The sequence below is a fragment of the Lissotriton helveticus genome, chromosome 6, assembly GCF_964261635.1.
Source record: "Lissotriton helveticus chromosome 6, aLisHel1.1, whole genome shotgun sequence".
NCBI classification, from domain to species: domain Eukaryota; kingdom Metazoa; phylum Chordata; class Amphibia; order Caudata; family Salamandridae; genus Lissotriton; species Lissotriton helveticus.
Window position 1 is genome coordinate 877401530 of NC_136067.1, and position 18506 is coordinate 877420035.

General features: G+C 41.2%; 1 protein-coding gene across 5 annotated transcripts in view; it reads left to right on the forward strand.

The window, feature by feature from the left end:
• Positions 1–16541, forward strand: part of FAM184A (family with sequence similarity 184 member A) — a 572845-nt gene extending 556304 nt beyond the window's left edge. For 3 of the 5 annotated variants that reach the window (XM_078648471.1, XM_078648473.1, XM_078648474.1), the window contains 2 exons: positions 14463–14662; positions 16308–16527. In XM_078648471.1, the coding sequence (XP_078504597.1) occupies positions 14463–14662; positions 16308–16389 (282 nt within the window). In that variant the 3' untranslated portion in view covers positions 16390–16527. Of the gene's footprint in view, positions 1–14462; positions 14663–16307 lie in introns of all 5 variants that reach the window. The other 2 variants (XM_078648472.1, XM_078648475.1) reach the window with 2 other exon arrangements.
• The last annotated feature ends 1965 nt before the right edge of the window (positions 16542–18506 follow it).

Consider the following 18506-nt stretch of genomic DNA (forward strand, 5'->3'; position numbering starts at 1 on the left):
TCGATGACCGGGGTCTCGTCGACGATGGTCATCCCGTCGACGATGGTGGTTCTGTCGACGTCTACGGCTGCGACGATCTCGTCGACGATACCGACGACAGTTGTATCTGGTCTAATCATGTCCTCGTCAACGATGCAGACACCTTTACCGTCATCTTCTCTACAGCTTACACCATTATATCCACCGACGATGTTCTCTTTGACGACACCGTCGACGAGACAATTTTTACAGAATCCGGCAATAATTTCTCCTTTACCTCCTTCAACATTCCTGGAGGAATCTGATGATGAAGGGATGTTTGGACCAACAGATAGTCGTTCACAATTACATGTGAAGTATCAGGAAGATGATGACGACGACTATGGTGGATACTATCAACGAGAATATCCCCCTCCTCAAGCAGAAATGCAATATATGGAGCCAGTCTCTGAACCTATGGTTCACATTCCTGTTGCAATGAGTCAAGATCTGCAGGATTTGTTACAAGACTACCGTACACGTTTTCCTTTGGCTCCTGCTCCTCCACCTTCGCAGCCACCACTGCCTGCTGTTCCTCAACCTCCACCGGCAGTCAATACACCACCTCATACTTCTGTGCCGGTATCCGCACCGTCCCCGAGAGGAGATACTAGTGGACCACAACTGCATCCAGATACCTCTGAAAGGGGGGGGGGGATTAAGATACCCCTCCTCAGAAGGGGGCTCAAACAGGAGACAAGTGGGATGACTACGTCATATCTACACCAGCTTCTCCATCTTCTGGTAGAATCTCCGCCAGAGGACATCGGCGGCTTTCATGCTTTAATTGAGAGAGCAGCAGCACGCTTCTAACTATCTCTTTCAGTAAAGCAATCAGATTGCTTTCTTTATGATTTTAAAGACCCAGCTAGGAAGTCGATTAGATCTATCCCTATCGTTGATCACATATGGAAGGAAGGAGTGAAAGTGATGAAAACACCAGCCACCAGCCACCGGTTTTGCCTACAATTGACAAAAAATACAAGGCTCTGGACGATGCTCCAGCATACCTTATAAGTCACCCTAAACCTGATTCTGTCATCTCACAGGCTGCACCGCGAAGATCGAGGAATCCTCTAACGCCTGTCACTGCTCCACCTGACAAGGAAGGGAGGCGTTTAGATAATATTGGAAAGAGATTTACTACCACATATGGGGCAACTGTTCGAGCGGCCACCGTTATTGCGATTCTAGCCAGGTACGATTGGCAGATGTGGTCGGATATTGCCCAATTTTTAGAACTAATCCCCAAGGACAAAAAGATAGATGCAAGGAAAATCCTGCTTGAAGAAAGGTCGTCCTCCGAGATTATAGATGCATCCATGGATATTGCGTCTTTGGGTTTCCCCCAGCTGGCTGGGGTGGCTGTTTTGAGACGTCAGGGTTGGCTAAAGGCAACCATGTTCTGCCCTTAAGTACAAGGAAGAATTTTGGATATGCCTTTTGATGACGAGTCACTCTTCGGCAAGCATGTTGATGATGCTTTGCACGCCATAAAAACAAATACGGATACTGCTAGGGCCCTAGGAGCGCTACAATACAGGAAAAAACCCTTTCCTGGAGCGCAGGGCAGAGGAAATTATTCCTTTCAAGGAGGTTATCAAAGGTACCAACTGCAATCATACGCCTCCTACAGACCGACCTATCAGCAGCAACAACAATATCGCGCACCACCACAGGCGGTTTATTCCAGACAGCCTAGAAGAAAACAACATGTTTAACCTAGACACACAGGCCATAAGCAGTGATGATGCTTCGCCGCCTGCAGCTCCTCTGAATTCCAGAAAGAAAGTCCCTCTCTCCTTTTTCTTGGACCAATGGAAAAATATAACATCAGACAAATGTATCCTAGATATAATAAGGTGTGGCCATACCGTAGAATTTACCACAATGCCACCTCACCACCCTCCCCAAAATTGCCAACTCATCATCTCCATGTATTAAAGAAGGAGGCTTTAATAATGCTGCAAAAAGGAGCACTCGAGATTGTTCCACGTTTTCGGAAAGGGAAGGGATTTTACTCTCGCTTTTTCCTCATAAAAAAGAAGAGGCTGGGGGACCCATTTTAGACCTCAGAAAACTCAACAAATACCTGTTGAAGAAATCCTTTCGCATGGTCACTCTTCAAGAGATTTTACAACTTCTGAACCATTCGGATTTTTTAACCAGCCTGTATCTGGAAGATGCTTACTTCCATATCCCGATTCACCCCAAACAACGCACGGTTTACAGTGGCAGGCGCGCATTATCAGTTCATGGTCCTTCCATTTGGCCTTTGCTCAGCTCCACAGGTTTTTTACCAAGTGCCTTGCCCCTGTGACAGCCGTCTTAAGACTGAAAGGCTTACAAGTCTTCCCATACCTCGACGATTGGCTGGTAAAAGCTTCCTCTCTTTGTCAGGCTTCAGAAAACATCTCTTTCTGCCTACAACTGTTACGTTCTCTGGTGCTGGCAGTCAATCTTCAAAAATCCATTCTAGTTCCTTCTAAAAGGTTAATGTTCCTGGAGCACTGAGAGACACTCTATTATACAAGGTATACTTATCAGTGGAAAGAAGGCACGCCATCTTGTCTCTGGCTCACTACCTTCGCAGAAGAAAGTGCTCTTCTGTTCGTCTCCTCAAATCCTTTCTTGGGATGTTGTCTTCCACGATTCTCATGGTTCCTCATACTCGACTGAGAATGAGACCACTTCAAGAGCAATTAGATGCCCAATGGCTTCAGATATCAGGATAATTCGACAACATAGTTCAGATAACTCCGATCATGAAAGAGGCACTTCTTTGGTGGCAATCTCCTCACAGTCATTCCTTTCTCCTCTTCCAGAGTTTGTTCTGACAACAGATGCATCTTTTAAAGGCTGGGGACCGTATCTGCAAGACCTGCAAGTAAGTGGAAAATGGAGTCTCTCTCTCTCCAAAATGCATATCAATTTTCTGGAACTGTGGGCGATTTCTCTAGCCCTTCAATCAATCCTCCCAAGGATAAAAGCATCCTCAGTCCACATACGCACGGACAACACTAACTGCATTCATTACCTCAACAAGCAGGGAGGGATGAGATCCCTGATTCTATCTTGGAAAGCTCCGAAGATATGGGAATGGGCATTACAGCATCAGATAACTAGCAAACTGGAGCATCTCCCAGAAATAAAGAACAACCTAGCAGACACGTTGAGCAGGTTAACTCAATCGAACCACGAGTGGGAACTGAACCAAACGGTTCTCAACAGCATATTTTGAAAGTGGTAAACACCCAACTTGGACCTATTTGCATCTCCAGAGAACCAGAAATGCTGGTTCTATGCCAGCAGCAATCCTCAGCCAGGATCATGAGGGAATGCGTTTTCGATCAGATGGTCAAGGATCTTTGCGTACGCTTTTCCCCCAAATCCTCCAATCTCGAGAGTGTTGATGGAAATGAAGAGGGAACCGTGCCAATTCATCCTCATTGTCCCACGTTGGCCTCGTCAACACTGGTTCACAGAGCTTCTCCTGCTATCGCAGTCCAGTCCTTATCGCCTTCCTCCATCAATCACATTGTTGACGATGAACAAGTAACAGATCCTGCATCCTCATCCAGCTTCGCTGCAATTGCATGCCTGGAACCTGAGCACAATGAGTACAAGGATTTAGACATTTCTCAAGATTGTAAATTTATTTTGTCAAAGGCAAGAGCTGAATCGACATCAAAAACATATAGACTGAAATGGAAACGTTTCTGCTCTTGGTGCCATCGCAATAGTGACTCTACCGCAGAAAAAATCCTGCCTTACCTTTTATCCCTGAAAAGGTCAGGTCTTGCTTATGCTTCAATAAGAGTACATCTTGCAGCTATCTCTCGATACAGAAGGACATAGGACACCTCTTTTCTCTGCTCTGCTCGCATCATCAAACAGTTTATGAAAGGCCTTTTCAAATCTTTTCCTCCTATCAGGCCTCCTCCTCCTGAATGGCGCCTGAAGATAGTCTTGTCACAATTAATGAAGCCGCCTTTTGAGCCGATCCACAAGTCAGAGCTCAAATTTCTCTCGCTTACATCGGCTAGAAGAGTAAGTGAAACCCAGGCCTTCACCATCAAGGAACCTTTCTTACATTTCACAGAGGATTTTGTAATGTTACGAACAAATCCTCAGTTTATTCCAAAGGTGCCATCCCAGTTTCACCTCAATGAGCCAGTAATTCTACGCACCTTTTTCCCACATCTTTCATCTCCAGTGGAGAAGTCTCTTCACTCTTTAGATGTAAAAAGGTGCCTTAAATTCTATGTGCAAAGAACTAAGAACCTACGCAGAACAGATCAACTCCTAGTATCCTATGGACCTGTTAAGCTAGGATCTGCTGTTACAAAAAGCACTCTCGCACGTTAGATTGCTTCTACTATTCAACTATGTCATGTGAAAGCGGGTAAACCCCTTAACACCAAGAGCAAGGCGCATTCCACAAGAGCAGTATCTTCTTCTGCTGCTCTCTTTGTTGGTGTCCCTCTAGACAAGATTTGCCGTGCCGCTACCTGGAAGAATGCTCAAAACCTCACGCGGCATTACTGCCTGGACATGGCATCTTACAGCGAAGCAGCAGTGGGGCAGGCAGTTTTGCGCCATCTGTTTCAATAAGGTAGGCCTCTATACGTAGAGGTATTTTCTGTTATCTAATATATATCTATATATATATATATATATATATATATATTTTTTTTTTTTTTTTTGGGGGGGGGATTTGGAGGTTTATATACATAACAACACGCTCCAAACCAGACTCTATCGAAAACCAACAGCGGGGAATGCTATTTTGCATGCAGCGAGTTACCACCCAAAGAGTCTGATTAAAATTTTCCATATGGCGAATTGTTACACCTGAAAAGAAACTGTTCAGTAGAAACCGACTTCCAACAAGCCAAACAAGATGCCAATGATAGGTTCTCGAACAGGGGATATTCCAAATACCTATTACGACAGGCTTCTGATAAAGCATCTGAGATCAACAGGAGGGATCTCCTAGTGCCTAAAAATGTGCCTAAAGTGGAGGAGGAGGTGAGAATGATAACCAAATTCAACACTAAATCAGGCGATCTGGTCCACTCTTTCAAAAAGAATTGGCATATCCTAACAACAGATAGCGTCCTTAAGAAACATCTATCCAAACAGCCCTTAATAACATATCGGCGCTGCCAGTCACTATCTGACCATCTTGTAAATAAACCATTTCTCTCCAGAACCAATGCCCACCAACCGATCGAACATAAAGGGTTTCTTCCCCTGTTTGCGCTGTAAAGCTTGCAAAGGAAGTAGAAATTTTTGGGAATATCCGGGTAGAACAGGTGAAGAGAGACCTAACAGAAAAATTAACAAGCTGTTAAACTGCAATTCAGAATATACTGTTTACTGTCTGGTGTGCCCATGCAAGAAAAGGTATATAGGCAGCACCATCAACCCCACAAAGCTTAGGATATTAGAGCACATGTGAGCAATTGTTAATAAAGATAGGGCATATCCGGTTGCTCGTCATTTTGCCCAATTTCATCAGAGTAACAGAGATCAACTAAGCTTTTACTGTATTGATCAAGTAAATCGTTCTGAACGAGGGGGAGACAGAGAGAAGGCACTCAGAGTTTTGGAGTCAAGATACATCATTGACTTAAAAACGTTGACACCAGGGGGCCTCAATAACGATGAGGAATTGTGGGTCCATCTCTGAATATATACATGGGATCATGTATATAGTGTTATATTTATCCCTGTACTACCTATGTATAACAAAAATAACTTCCTGCAGCTGAAATCAGGCTTTCTCTCCGACATCACTTTAAACAAACGATTCCAACACAATACTTTAGCCCATACAGGGCTACACCAAGAAAACAGAGGAATAGAAAAATAATAATAAAAAAAGAATACATTGTTTGATATAACAAAGATGTATAGGGGGATACACCCCGGTAGGTCTTAGAAACTAAGAATCATGAATGATTGAATTATGGCCTAATATCTTTGTATTATATTCCTCATAAAGTATTAGATTGTAAAAATATTGTGCACTCGAATATTGAATTGTTTGTTGTCTGTAATGTTTTTAAATCAGCACTATGCACTTTATTTTATCACGCCATTGTTGAAGTTTTAGCCTGTAAATAGATGAATAGTATACACTAAAAGATGGCCGCCACGTTGACATAATGGAACATCTTCAATGTCAATGATTGTAATTCCGGTCTATAGGCTTTAAAATGGCGTCACTTTACAAACACAAACTGACACTGACGAAGCTGGATTAGCGAAACGCGTCTGTCAGGGGTGAAGGGGGGTTTGCATTTAATAAATTTTTCATAACGGATTCCAGTGTGCTAGCCATTTTTTCAACTGGATAGTTGGATGTGTTGCAATATATATATATATACATATATATATATATATATACGCTCTCTGTCCCACTTGGAAATCAGGGCACTCGCGGGTGGGTGCGGTGTGCGGTAATGGGCGGCCGCAGTAACACAACGCTCAGCTTTAGATTTGGTTTTCTTCTAAAGAACCGCACTCGTGGAGTCAAAGTTTGCCGTGCTCACACCATCAAGTCTTTAATCACAAAGTTTAACAGACGCGTTTCAGCATACAGCCTTCGTCAGTGTCAAATTGACACTGACGAAGGCTGTATGCTGAAACGCGTCTGTTAAACTTTGTGATTAAAGACTTGATGGTGTGAGCACGGCAAACTTTGACTCCACGAGTGCGGTTCTTTAGAAGAAAACCAAATCTAAAGCTGAGCGTTATATATATATATATATATATATATATATATATATATATATATATATATATATATATATATATATATATATAATGTTGTACAACGTTTTTATTCTTGTCAATCTATATGTGGTTTAATATTCTTTCATTATGAATGTTCCTATTTTTGCATGTAAGTTATAGCCCACCATCCCCTATGGTATAAAAGGCGATGTACAGTGATATTAAACATGCATGTTTAGGAAACGGCTAGCTACACTGATACAAGCATGTGAATCTATGAAAGATCCAATACTGGAGAAGAAAATGAGTTACTTACCTGTAACTACGGTTCTCCAGTATTGGTATCTTTCATAGATTCACATGCGACCCACCCTCCTCCCCGGAGAAGCTTACTTTATTCTGTAAGGTTTATACTTGCACGCTTGTGCTGTAAAATCTGAGGAACCTAGCCTCTCTTGGGAATGTTCTAGAGGGTGCTGTCACCTGATTGGCTGTTGATTGATTTTGGTTCTTTTTACAAAAGAAGGTGGATAGGCTATGGCACTGACTGTTCATTGCATGGTAGCCTATGGTAATTTTGTACTGCTTATGTATATATATACTGTGGGACTCCAACTACAACGATGGGGATGATACAAGCATGTGATTCTATGAAAGATACCAACACTGGAGAACCGTAGTTACAGGTAAGTAACTTATTTTCTTAATCATCAATAGAGTGAGCTGTTTGTATAATATTTGTGAACAAAGATCCAAATAACAAACAAATAAGTTCCTCCTTGTAAGTGATAGAGCTCAATGCACGTGAGTCAAGGGGAAAAAAGCTATGGAATTTGTGGAACAGCTCTAATTTGATCAACTATTGGCTGGCGCAAACAAAAAATCACAAGTCCAAATGTCTCTTTACTTATAATGTCCGCCCTATAGACAATATTAGTTCCAATCCAAAACTCCAAAGTATCAATGTTTTGACCCCTAATCAATACTTTAACAGTTGGTTTTCAAGAGAAAGGTATAGTATAAATGCACCTTAAAAAAATTAGGAACATAGATCAATACCACATGTGTAAATAATTAGGACTGACCAAAAAGTAGAGGAAAATCTTATCTCTGCTCAAATGGAATTTATGCTGGAATGACTAAATAAACATTACATTAGAAGCTGATTGTGGTGATACAAATATTGCATACAAATGGGAGGTGGCAAGTCTAGTGGGCAAAGTTTGTGATGGAGACTTTGATAGCAAGAAGCAAATGTATTTAGCTTCTGAAATAGAAAAATAGGATATAAACATTTTTAAGTGGTGTGAATAATTAGAGTGAGAGTGCAACATACAGAAATGTACCTCAGACATGTACCAAATAGCTATTGGCAGAAGTGGTTAACAACTTGCCCTGGCTCTGTAAATAACAAGCATTTGCAACGCAATAGGCCTCGCATTTGCAATAGTTTAAGCTATTGGCATTGTAAATGACAAGGCTTTTAATTGATGTGTTTTGATAATTAACCCATAAATAAAAGGCATTATCATATACAATGCCAATAGCTCAAACTGTTGCAAATGCGAGACCTGTTTCATTACAAAGAAGCGGTCGCCATTGTCCCGGCCTGCTAGGTAAGTGAAAGTGTGCATGGCGCGCTGAATGTTGCAGTAAAGCATGGCTTGCCTGAAGTAGGAGAAACTCATTAAAGAAAATAGTGCTTACAGACTAAATAAGACATACCCTGTAACAACAGAAGTAATAGGGCCAGTCCTCATGGGAGGTTACAAATGAAGACAAGGCGGTACTAAGGAGGGACTAACAAGCCTAATAAGGAATCAGAAGCCAGCATTTACCAAGGACAATGACACAAGCCAGTGAAATATATGGGTGGGGCTTCAAGTCTATACCCGAATACAGCATGCCTCGCAGAGCAGCACCTGCGCCGCCCAGGCTCGACCTAAAAAGGAAACATAATCCTGAAGGCCAGTTTGATATGAGAACCAAGTGCCCTCAAGCGAAGGAAAAGAAGATGGCACTCTCAAGGGATTCACACAAACTAATTTAATTACCATATGGCCCGTATTTTAAGTCACAAATTGTTTAACACAAAATTAGATTGAAAAATATCTAAACCCCTTTACTAGAAGAAAGACATCCACAGACAGCCTAGAATTCCACAGCAATGTTGGAGCTGTCATTATTAGGTAAAGAAGTACTTGAAATGGGGGGTCTAGGAGAAAGACTTGTGTCCAGAGAGAATAGAACATGAACAAGCTGCAACAGGATTGATGCAGTCATACTAAAGCAAAGGTATCCCTACAAACTGACATAATATAAACTGTTGATTCAAATTATAGAAGTATTTCACACAAAAATTATTATACAAACCATTTCTATTTTTTAAAACACTTGATCAGTCCCGATATTTAATAAGAGCCTGGAATACAGGACAAAAGTGATATTTGTCCAAATTTTAGAGCGAAAACTTAAGTTACCCAGTCCAACAAGGTAGCCAGACTGAGTTTGTCTGATAGAATATCAATGATAACAAACATCATATGGACAGAATAACGTATCAAAAATATAGAGGACCATAATGTCGAGAAGGTAAGTGCAAAAAGGTAAGTATATATTTACTATTACTAACTCCACCTATACGTACCTTTAAGATATAGATATTGTCAAGGTACATATATGTGGAGTTAAGTATAGTCAAACTTTGCTTACCTATAGAAACATACCTTCATGATATTTTTATCCTCAATATTATTGACACAATATAGGCCAACAAGCTCTATTTAACTGGGAGAATTGTTGGCTTTAATTTAGCTTCATACCAACTAAAATTGCTCCCACTTCAGTTCAAGTCAATAGGAAAAATAAATCCCTCCAATTATGTTTTTCGAATTCTCCCTCTTAACGGTTTCCAAATGTTGCTATGGATACCAATTAGGCTTTGAGGTGGAAAGGCATTCACCACTGAGTGGGGTGTAGAGTGAGTGGGGCAGTTGAAGGGCTCGGCTAATATTCAGGCATTTAATGGAATCCATGCAGCTCTGTACCCAACTCAAATTTCACTGATCAGCCATAGGTATTTTTTAAACTGTGGTAAACTAGTGCAATTTCGCATAACGTTCTGAACGTACTCTATAGAGAAATATTCCAGTCCTGTCATGAAGTGCCACCCAATGAGAATAATATTCTCTCACATGCCTTAGCACAGTTTTGAGAGAATGGTGCATGTTTCAGTGTAATTACCATAAACAAATTCTAAAACACCTGTGGTGGTGAATGCATTTCACACAATTGTAGTGTGCTTCATCTTTAGTCAAAATCGAGCACACCCCAATTGTTTTACACATGTGGGGAGATGGAAATTAGGTCTCAGTTTGCTAGCACTTCAACTGCAGAATGATTTTTCAGATAGAGACTTCTGACTGCAGATTCCACAGAATATTCCCTCAGGCATCAGGCTGGATCTAGAAAACTTTGAAGCAATACCACTGTGCACCAAGAGGTGTCACCTGTGACTCCGTGTTGACGCTGTCCACTGCTGAATGTGATGTAAGCTGGCCTATGTTCCTTTCTTTGTCGTTCCAACTGGTTGGGATCCGTAATTACATCTAGTCTCCCAAGACCATTTTTGAAAAAACGTTTTCCATTGTGCCAGGTCCATGTTACTGATGTCTGTGACTGATCCCTACTTGGTCTGCCTGTGGTGTATGAGGTGTGTTATCACCATTTATAACACAAGCACTGTCTATAAATGTGTGATTCATTTTCTTCATCCTGCCACCTCCAACAGCCGCTGCACAGCCGCATGTTCCGGTGCTCCCTCTGGGACTAAGATGCTGCAGGAACCGCCCTAGCCCCAGTCAATACTGCATCAGCAGTTGTAATAGCGCTATGAATCTGTTATTGATAAACAGATCCCCGCCATCTAAAAAAGCTCCTTCCCACCATCTTAAAAAGGTCATATCTTTCAGCATATTTTAGAACGGTCTCAGGGGCCAGTGGAAAAGTCAGTGCAATGAAGCTCAGTTCAATACTTAAATCACCACTTTGTGCCTTATTCCGGTCATCTGTCGGATCAAATAAGGAACCCCTATACTGCATGCGGAGACCAATTGTTTGTATGTGACTATGGGCCTTTAAAAAGGGGACTGTGTAGGTTGGGGTAATGCATCGCCCGTCTTTTGGTGGAGGACTTTCCTTCACATGGTGAGCAGTGATTAAGAAGACCGGTGATATGGTAATGGAGAGTTCTCCAAATATCAGAATCAATGAAGGGGGTCACGAGATCTAAGATAATTATATTATTCAGTGGACACTCTGGGTCAAAGTGGATTTTTCTCAGGACAAATACTACAGTAAGGCTATTGTTGGCAGCCGTTTAAGGCTATTGTTGGCAGCCGTGTTATGGCACCAGCACAGATATGTACAGTTTACAAAAAATGACCTAAAAAGGGCCTTGTTGCTATGGAAAAAGGAGCACCCAAAGAGCAAAACGTTTTCACTGACACTCTAAAAGTACTTGCGCAACAGCAGGTGTGGGATTAGAGTTGGGATTAAAAGTAGCAAATTACCCAGAACGGAGTAATTGGCGTAAAAGATCTTATGCCTGTTAATGAGGATCCGGTTAATGCCAATAATAAATGCTTAACTATCAGCTGGAATGGTCCCAGAACAACCGAAGAAAGGGGATAATTCTCCCATGCCCCTTTGAAAACAGCCAGACTAGATCCAGGCTGGACTATGCGAATGTGCTCTATCTTGGACTCCCTGACTATCTCCTGTCCCGCTTGCAGGTGGTACAGAATTCTGCAGTGCGGGCAATTTTTGGTCTTGGCCGGAGATCCCATGCATCAGGGATCCTGCAATCGCTCCACTGGTTGCCCATTTGACAGCGTATTGTTTTTAAGACCCTCACTATCGCATTCAAGGCCCTGCATGGCAAGGGCGCGCAATACCTGAGGAACAGGATTGGCTTTCACCATCCAGCCAGGACCCTTCGCTCAGCTTCACGGGCCTTGGCCAGAACACCGGCCATAAAAAGGCCCGAACAGGAGGGCGCTCTTTTAAATATCTGGCGCCTAAGGCCTGGAATGCGTTGCCAGTGACACTAAGGAGGATTGGCAATCTCTTATCATTCAGAAAAGAGCTTAAGACATGGCTGTTCAGCCAATAATTTCACCTGTGTCCTTCGTTTTGTGCCTGGACGAGTCTGTCAGCGCCGGGACACTCTGTCTGAGTAGCTGAGCGCTATACAAATCCCCCAATAACATAACATAACATAACAGATGCCTCAAAGATGAAAAATGATTGCCCATCACCTAATTACTAGTTATAGCTAAGGTGATGGAGACACTCCTACCTGGCATAATTTTCTCGACATAAGCCAAGCTGGAGATTCAGCATAGAATGCCTGTTTGTGGATATTATCAATAAATTACAAGGATAAAGGGCAGGAGGGATCCTGCGTTTAGAAATCATTGTGTCTTTTGACATGGTCAAACATGACATCTAGCTGTAGCATCTCAATGCTGTGGGTTTGGCGACAAAGCATTATCCTGGTTCACTTCATTCTTGGAAAACAGATTCCAGTCAGTGACCACTACCCCTTTTGAACCGCCCAAAGTCTTCTACTTGTGTTGCAGTACTGACGGATATGTTTTGATTCTGGTTTTGTTTAATGTTTACATCCAATCCATTTTCTATCTGGTCAGGTCGTTTAGCTTTGCAACACGATGATACCCAGCTGCTTCTTGGGTTTCAACAGTCCTCATCCAACTCCATCAGCAGGTTAAAAGATTGTGTAATTGGCATTCAGAAATGGATGCAAAATAATTTCTTTAAAATGAATGAAGAGAAGACTGGGGCACTAGTAACTGGGGGCAATTCAGAGTGTTGGGGTCCCCCTTATTGACCCTTACCAGTCAGCCTCTCACCTTTCGTTGGAAGGTAGCTCAAGAACCTGGGATTCTTTTTTGACTAAGAACTTTCCTTTTGCCCTCAAATTCTAAACCTTTGGATGACTGGGTTTTTGCAAATTAAAATCTTGAGGGTTGTTTGTTTGTTTTGATCCCCAGTGAGAAGCTCCTTCTGTATCAAGTAATTTCCAAGCTTTCACGTCTCCAGAAAATGACTGTCAGGCTCGAAGCAGGTCTTTGGAAATTCAACCATGATTATCAAGTACAGCACACCCTTAGCTGGCTCCCTATTAAACTAGGTTCCATCTGAAAGTTGTCTACCTGACCCAGACAGTTTATTTGAAAATTGGACCTCCCTGCGTAACACGTCTAGTGACTCCTCACCTGCAGGCAAGTTCACTATGATGCAACTCTGCCTCCATGCTAACAGTTCATTGGTTGGTTCTCAGGTGGGGGCAGAGCGTTTCATTTGCTGCGTCCCAAGCAATGGAATGCTCTACCGCTGTGTGTACGCACTATCCCTAACTTCAGGTCTTTTAAAAATGTTGTAAAAATTCACTTTCTCAGCCTTAGCCTTTGTATTGAGATTGGCTAGTGATTCTCCTATGTTTACTTATTTCTCCCATCTTTATACCTTTATACCTTTCCCCTTCTGATCCTAGTGCACAAATGTTTAGGTGAATATTGCACTCACTAAATAATAGTAGTAAAAAAATATTTATTTCGGCACATAGCCATAAAAGAATAAATAAAAGCATGATACATAAATAAAAAAAACTAAAACTATATATAATAAAAAGAAAAAATGGGCATCTCTAGTAATGGTCAAATGTCAAAATAGGGCAGTAGATTATAAGTGAAAAATATCTGATGCTTTATGTAAAGAGAAGGAGTGGACTGCGGCCATATCAAAAATAGACCACTGAGTCAGTGATAAGTAACATCTACAAAATAGAAGAGGATGAGTTATTAAAGTGTCATTCATTGGCAAGTGAAGATTTGCATAAAGAAACAGACTGTGAAGCTTGGAAATCTCTCCCACTTGAGAAGTGTTAAGAATAAAAAGCAGAGGAACAGTGACATTACGGACAGACTGGGAAATTAAAACTACAGTTTTTCCTTTTTCAAATAGCAAGCACTTCACATATTATTTTAAAGATGAATAACATTATAGCCCGTTGCCCTAGGACATACCTGTCATTTAAAGCCCTGTATGTGAGTTAAAGACTTGAGCCCCAGGCAAGAGCCAATAACGGCAGAGATAGCTTTTTACTCTGATAAAATCTGCCAAATGGCAATAATGCTATTTGACCATTACACCTACTGAGGGTATAATTTTCTAAATCAACGAGAGAGAAACAGAAAGAAACACTTTGACATGTTAGAGGACACTACCCATATCAGCCGTAATTTGTCCTCTGTGAAGCTACTTCACTGTCATCAGTGTAGCACTCAACATTCCAATGTTCTAAGTAGGTAACAATTATTTTTGAGAGCCATTTTTGCAAACTAATGTATTAAATTAGATTGTTCTTCAATACTTTCAGTTTATTCACCTACATGCAATAAACTTAATGTGTATTAGTTTTCTCTTAGAACCCATGCAAAGTTACTTTATTGCAATGTCTCTATTTTCTAGGTTTTCACCATATAATTGTGAAAAGTTACTAAAAGGGCAAACATGTTAAAGCGCTAAACATATTTTGCAATGTTCCTTTCTCATCATTTACTGTATGAACAAATGTGACGCAAGGAGTCTTCCTCACATCTGTTGTTTTCATGCAGCAAAAGAAGAAGAATGATAAATCAACTAACAGGTTTGTGAGTGTCCCTAATCTAAGTGCCACGGAGAATAGCACAGTGGGCAATGGACATCCTACACGCCTGGAACCAATCCCCAATTCACCCATCCACGATATTGAGTTCAACAGCAGCAAACCACTTCCTCAACCAGTACCACCCAAAGAGCCCAAGACGTTCTTGAGGTGAGCAGTGACTCACCAGGTATATTTTTATATTTAGGCTACAGGCTACTTTCATATCCTTTTGGATCTAAATGAAACCCATTGCTTTCATGCCTGAGGACAACAGCTCTTTCTGTGGGTTTATTTTATAATATGTATATATAGTAAACCTCTTTACAGTACTCCTTTATTAGTGTACAATTTGTTGAAATGTGAAATGTGTTCCTTGTATTTATCTGTAAGATGTAAAGTGACATAAGTGTTAATCTATTGATATTATTATTGTGTTTGCAAATGTTTGTCAACAAATTGCCTTCAGTGTGTTGAGTTTTTGTCAAAGCACTTTTGTATTCCTTATTTTACTAGTTTTTTAAATATTTTGCATGACAGTTTTATTCTGTTTATTTTGCATGGATCCCTATCATAATAATTGATGGAAATAAAGGAACTATGATATTAAATATTGGCTTGTGCATTGAATGCATAGTGTCCATAGTAACTGCACTACCCCCTACGAAAATCTGCAGATGTTGTTTTTTATAGCAAACCATTTCTGCTTGTCATCTGTGACCCCGCGACTTCTGTTCAGGCTTGTAGGTTCTTATGAATGTTTCCGCTTCAAAGCGTAGTGTCAGGTCCATTGGCTGTCAATGTTATGTTTGTACAGCACATTCTTCTGATAAATTCAAGTAAAGACCCCGTACCTGGCCCATGGACCTCCACCATCCTATGTGGCATTATTGTCACCAGGATGATCTAGATGTAGACATTACATGTGATCGAAAGAAAAACATAACCTAAACAACATCTGTTATGTGTTTTGCCAATTCTATGTATATTTCACATTGTTGTTTCTGCTTTGCATGTGCCTGCATATGTTTAGTGTCAGTAAGATGCATGTTAGCCTGCATGAAGTCCAGGATTGGCAGACATTGGAATGTCTTTGAAATGCGTTTTCCCTGTGAGATGGTATGTATTTTCACTCTTGTTTTATGTGTGCTAACAAGCCAAAGAATCTCATTAAAAAAAAGCTAAAATAATTGTGTTTCTTTGCATCCCTTGGTCTCCAGCAAGAGACTTCAAGGCAGAAATTTATTACAACTTTAATAAACCTTTTTTATATAAACAATTTCGAGTTCATGAAAATAGAATGCACGAGACTCCTTCTGTGGGACCCTTAAATGTAATTTATGTATAATCCCAAAGTGTGTTTCTGTTCAGTAAGTGAAAACATTTCAGCACATTTCTGTATTTGCATGATTGTTACATCATGCTTCTAAAAACAACTTCAACAAAAAGGATGCTAAAAGAGGGACTCTTTAAATTGACAAAAATGAGGACGTACATCAAATTAAAAAAAACATAAGTCTACTAACTACAAGTGACTTTATTTATTTTTTCAATTAAATATTCGTGAATTTCGTATAAGATGTACACTTAATATTGCACTGGGTGTGCTGCTGGTGCGCTCCAATGGAGTGGATGATAGGGTACACAAGGATTATACATTTTACAATAAACTCGTATTATGTATGACTTGGGTGGTGCAGAAGGCCATGGGAACTGAAAATGTAATCATGTAGCAGCTGATTACTTTTCTCCAGACCGTTGTGCATTCTGGCATTTTGTATATGATGTTAATATTTATTCTCTTTTGTGACTTTAGCCCTCACCAGACTGATGGTTCACCAGTGACTTCGACCGATCCACAGCACCAGGAATGGTTTGCCCGATACTTCACATTTTGAAAGACAGTTTTTTATTCCCTTTGTGGCACAGCCTTCGTATGGACTATTTTTATGAGCATGACTTCATACAGAACCCCACGTGACAAGCTTTGCTGTAACTCTGTCAAACACTGTGAACGAAAACGTATGTCGCTCCGATTTAAAAAAAAAAATGAAATGCACTGTATTTCTTGTGCTATTTGTTGGAATCACTTTACATTGTATTCTATAATGTGTGTATTAACTATCCCTGTTATTTTTATTATTAATCGAAATGGAAAAATCTTGAAACTTTGTAATAATTGCATAATAAATTTTGTTAGAACAAATATTTTCTGGTTTGAACCTTCACTGTTAATATTGTATGTATGTATGTATGTATTCTTCTTAAATCAGCCAAGTCAGGATCCCCCAAAGATCTTATCCCAGCAAAAATGGTAACAACTCTTGCCCTAGAATTGGCAGGACCCCTCATAGCCGTCTTCAATAAATCAATCACAGAGGCCAAACTTCCAAAAGAATGGAAAGACGCCCAGGTCATGCCCATTAAGAAAAATCCCAAACTCCCACCAGATGTAATTACTAATTACCGGCCCATATCTCTGCTCCCAACATATAGCAAACTGTTAGAAAAGCACATAAATAAACATCTCTCATCCTATGTTGAGACTCACAATTGCTTGGACCACTCCCAATCAGGCTTCCGCCCCCATCATAGTACGGAGTCTGCCTTGGTCAATGTGATTGATGATATCAGAATGCAGGCGGATGGAGGTTCAGCAGTAATTTTGATGCTGCTCGACCTATCCGCCACCTTTGACACTATCTCACATCACATTCTACTAGAGAGATTGTACTCCATAGGCATCCAGGACAGGGCCTTGGAGTGGCCAACAGACTTTCTTAACCCCTTCGACGCTCATGACGAGCTGGGCTCGTCATGCAGTAGCCTCCCAGCACGCTCATGACGAGCCCAGCTCGTCATGAATAATGGGTTTTTGTAAATCCCAGCGCAGCAGCAGAATATGATGAGCTTCCAAGTGGTTAAGGATCGATGCCAAACAGTGAACCTCGGCACATTTAAAGCTAAGACCACCTCTGTCACCAAAGGAGTTCCCCAGGGCTCCTGTCTCAGTCCCACCCTTTTTAATGTTTACATTGCCCCTCTGGCTTCTCTGCTTAGGGAGATCGGGTTTATCCCGATCTCCTACGCAGATGACACACAACTGCTTTTGGCCTACGACGCGGACACGCCTAACATCCAAAAGATCTTCTCTAAGGGCATGATCAAGATCACGGCCTGTATGAGTCAGAATTTCCTGCAGCTCAATACGAGCAAAACAGAGATCATGCTATTTACAGAGGCAGTCACAAGCTGGTCCCCTAGCTGGTGGCCACAGGAACTAGGTACTGCCCCTATCCCCAAAGCAGTAGTAAAGAACTTAGGGGTACTGGTAGACAGCAAGTTAAACATGGACGAGCATATAACATCAACTAAGCGCTCTTGTTTCCATGCCTTGAGCTTTCTGCGGAAGGTCTTTCATTTCCTTCACCTTTCCACCCGTAAGACTCTTATACACGCTCTGGTACTCAGCCGACTAGATTTTAGCAATGCCCTCTTCATCTTGGCCAAAGATTCTGCTTTACAGACTCTCCAGGTGGTTCAGAATACAGCAGCCCACTTGATTACAAATTACCCTCGTCGCTCCCCATCCATTCCCTTTCTACACAAGCTCCATTGGCTCTCCATACGTAAACGTGTCCACTTTAAAGTATGCTGTTTAGTCTTCAAAGGCCTCCACCAGCTGGGCCCAACATACCTAGCCAACAAGCTAATCACATACGCCCCAGCACGGAAACTACGGTCTGAGGGCAAAGGCCTCCTGGTGATACCCCGCTTTAAAAAAACAAAGTGGGGAGGGAAAGCCTTTTCCCACTTGGGACCCAAAATGTGGAATCAGCTCCCAGAGACATTACGACTCAACCACAATTACCTAAGCTTTAGAAAGAACCTGAAGACCTTCCTGTTTTAAGTCATCAAATTACGCTTCCACATTCTCTAGCGCGGAGATACCCCATGTGGGGTGAGTCATGCGCTTTACAAGTCATCTAAATAAAAAATAAATAAATGTATGTAT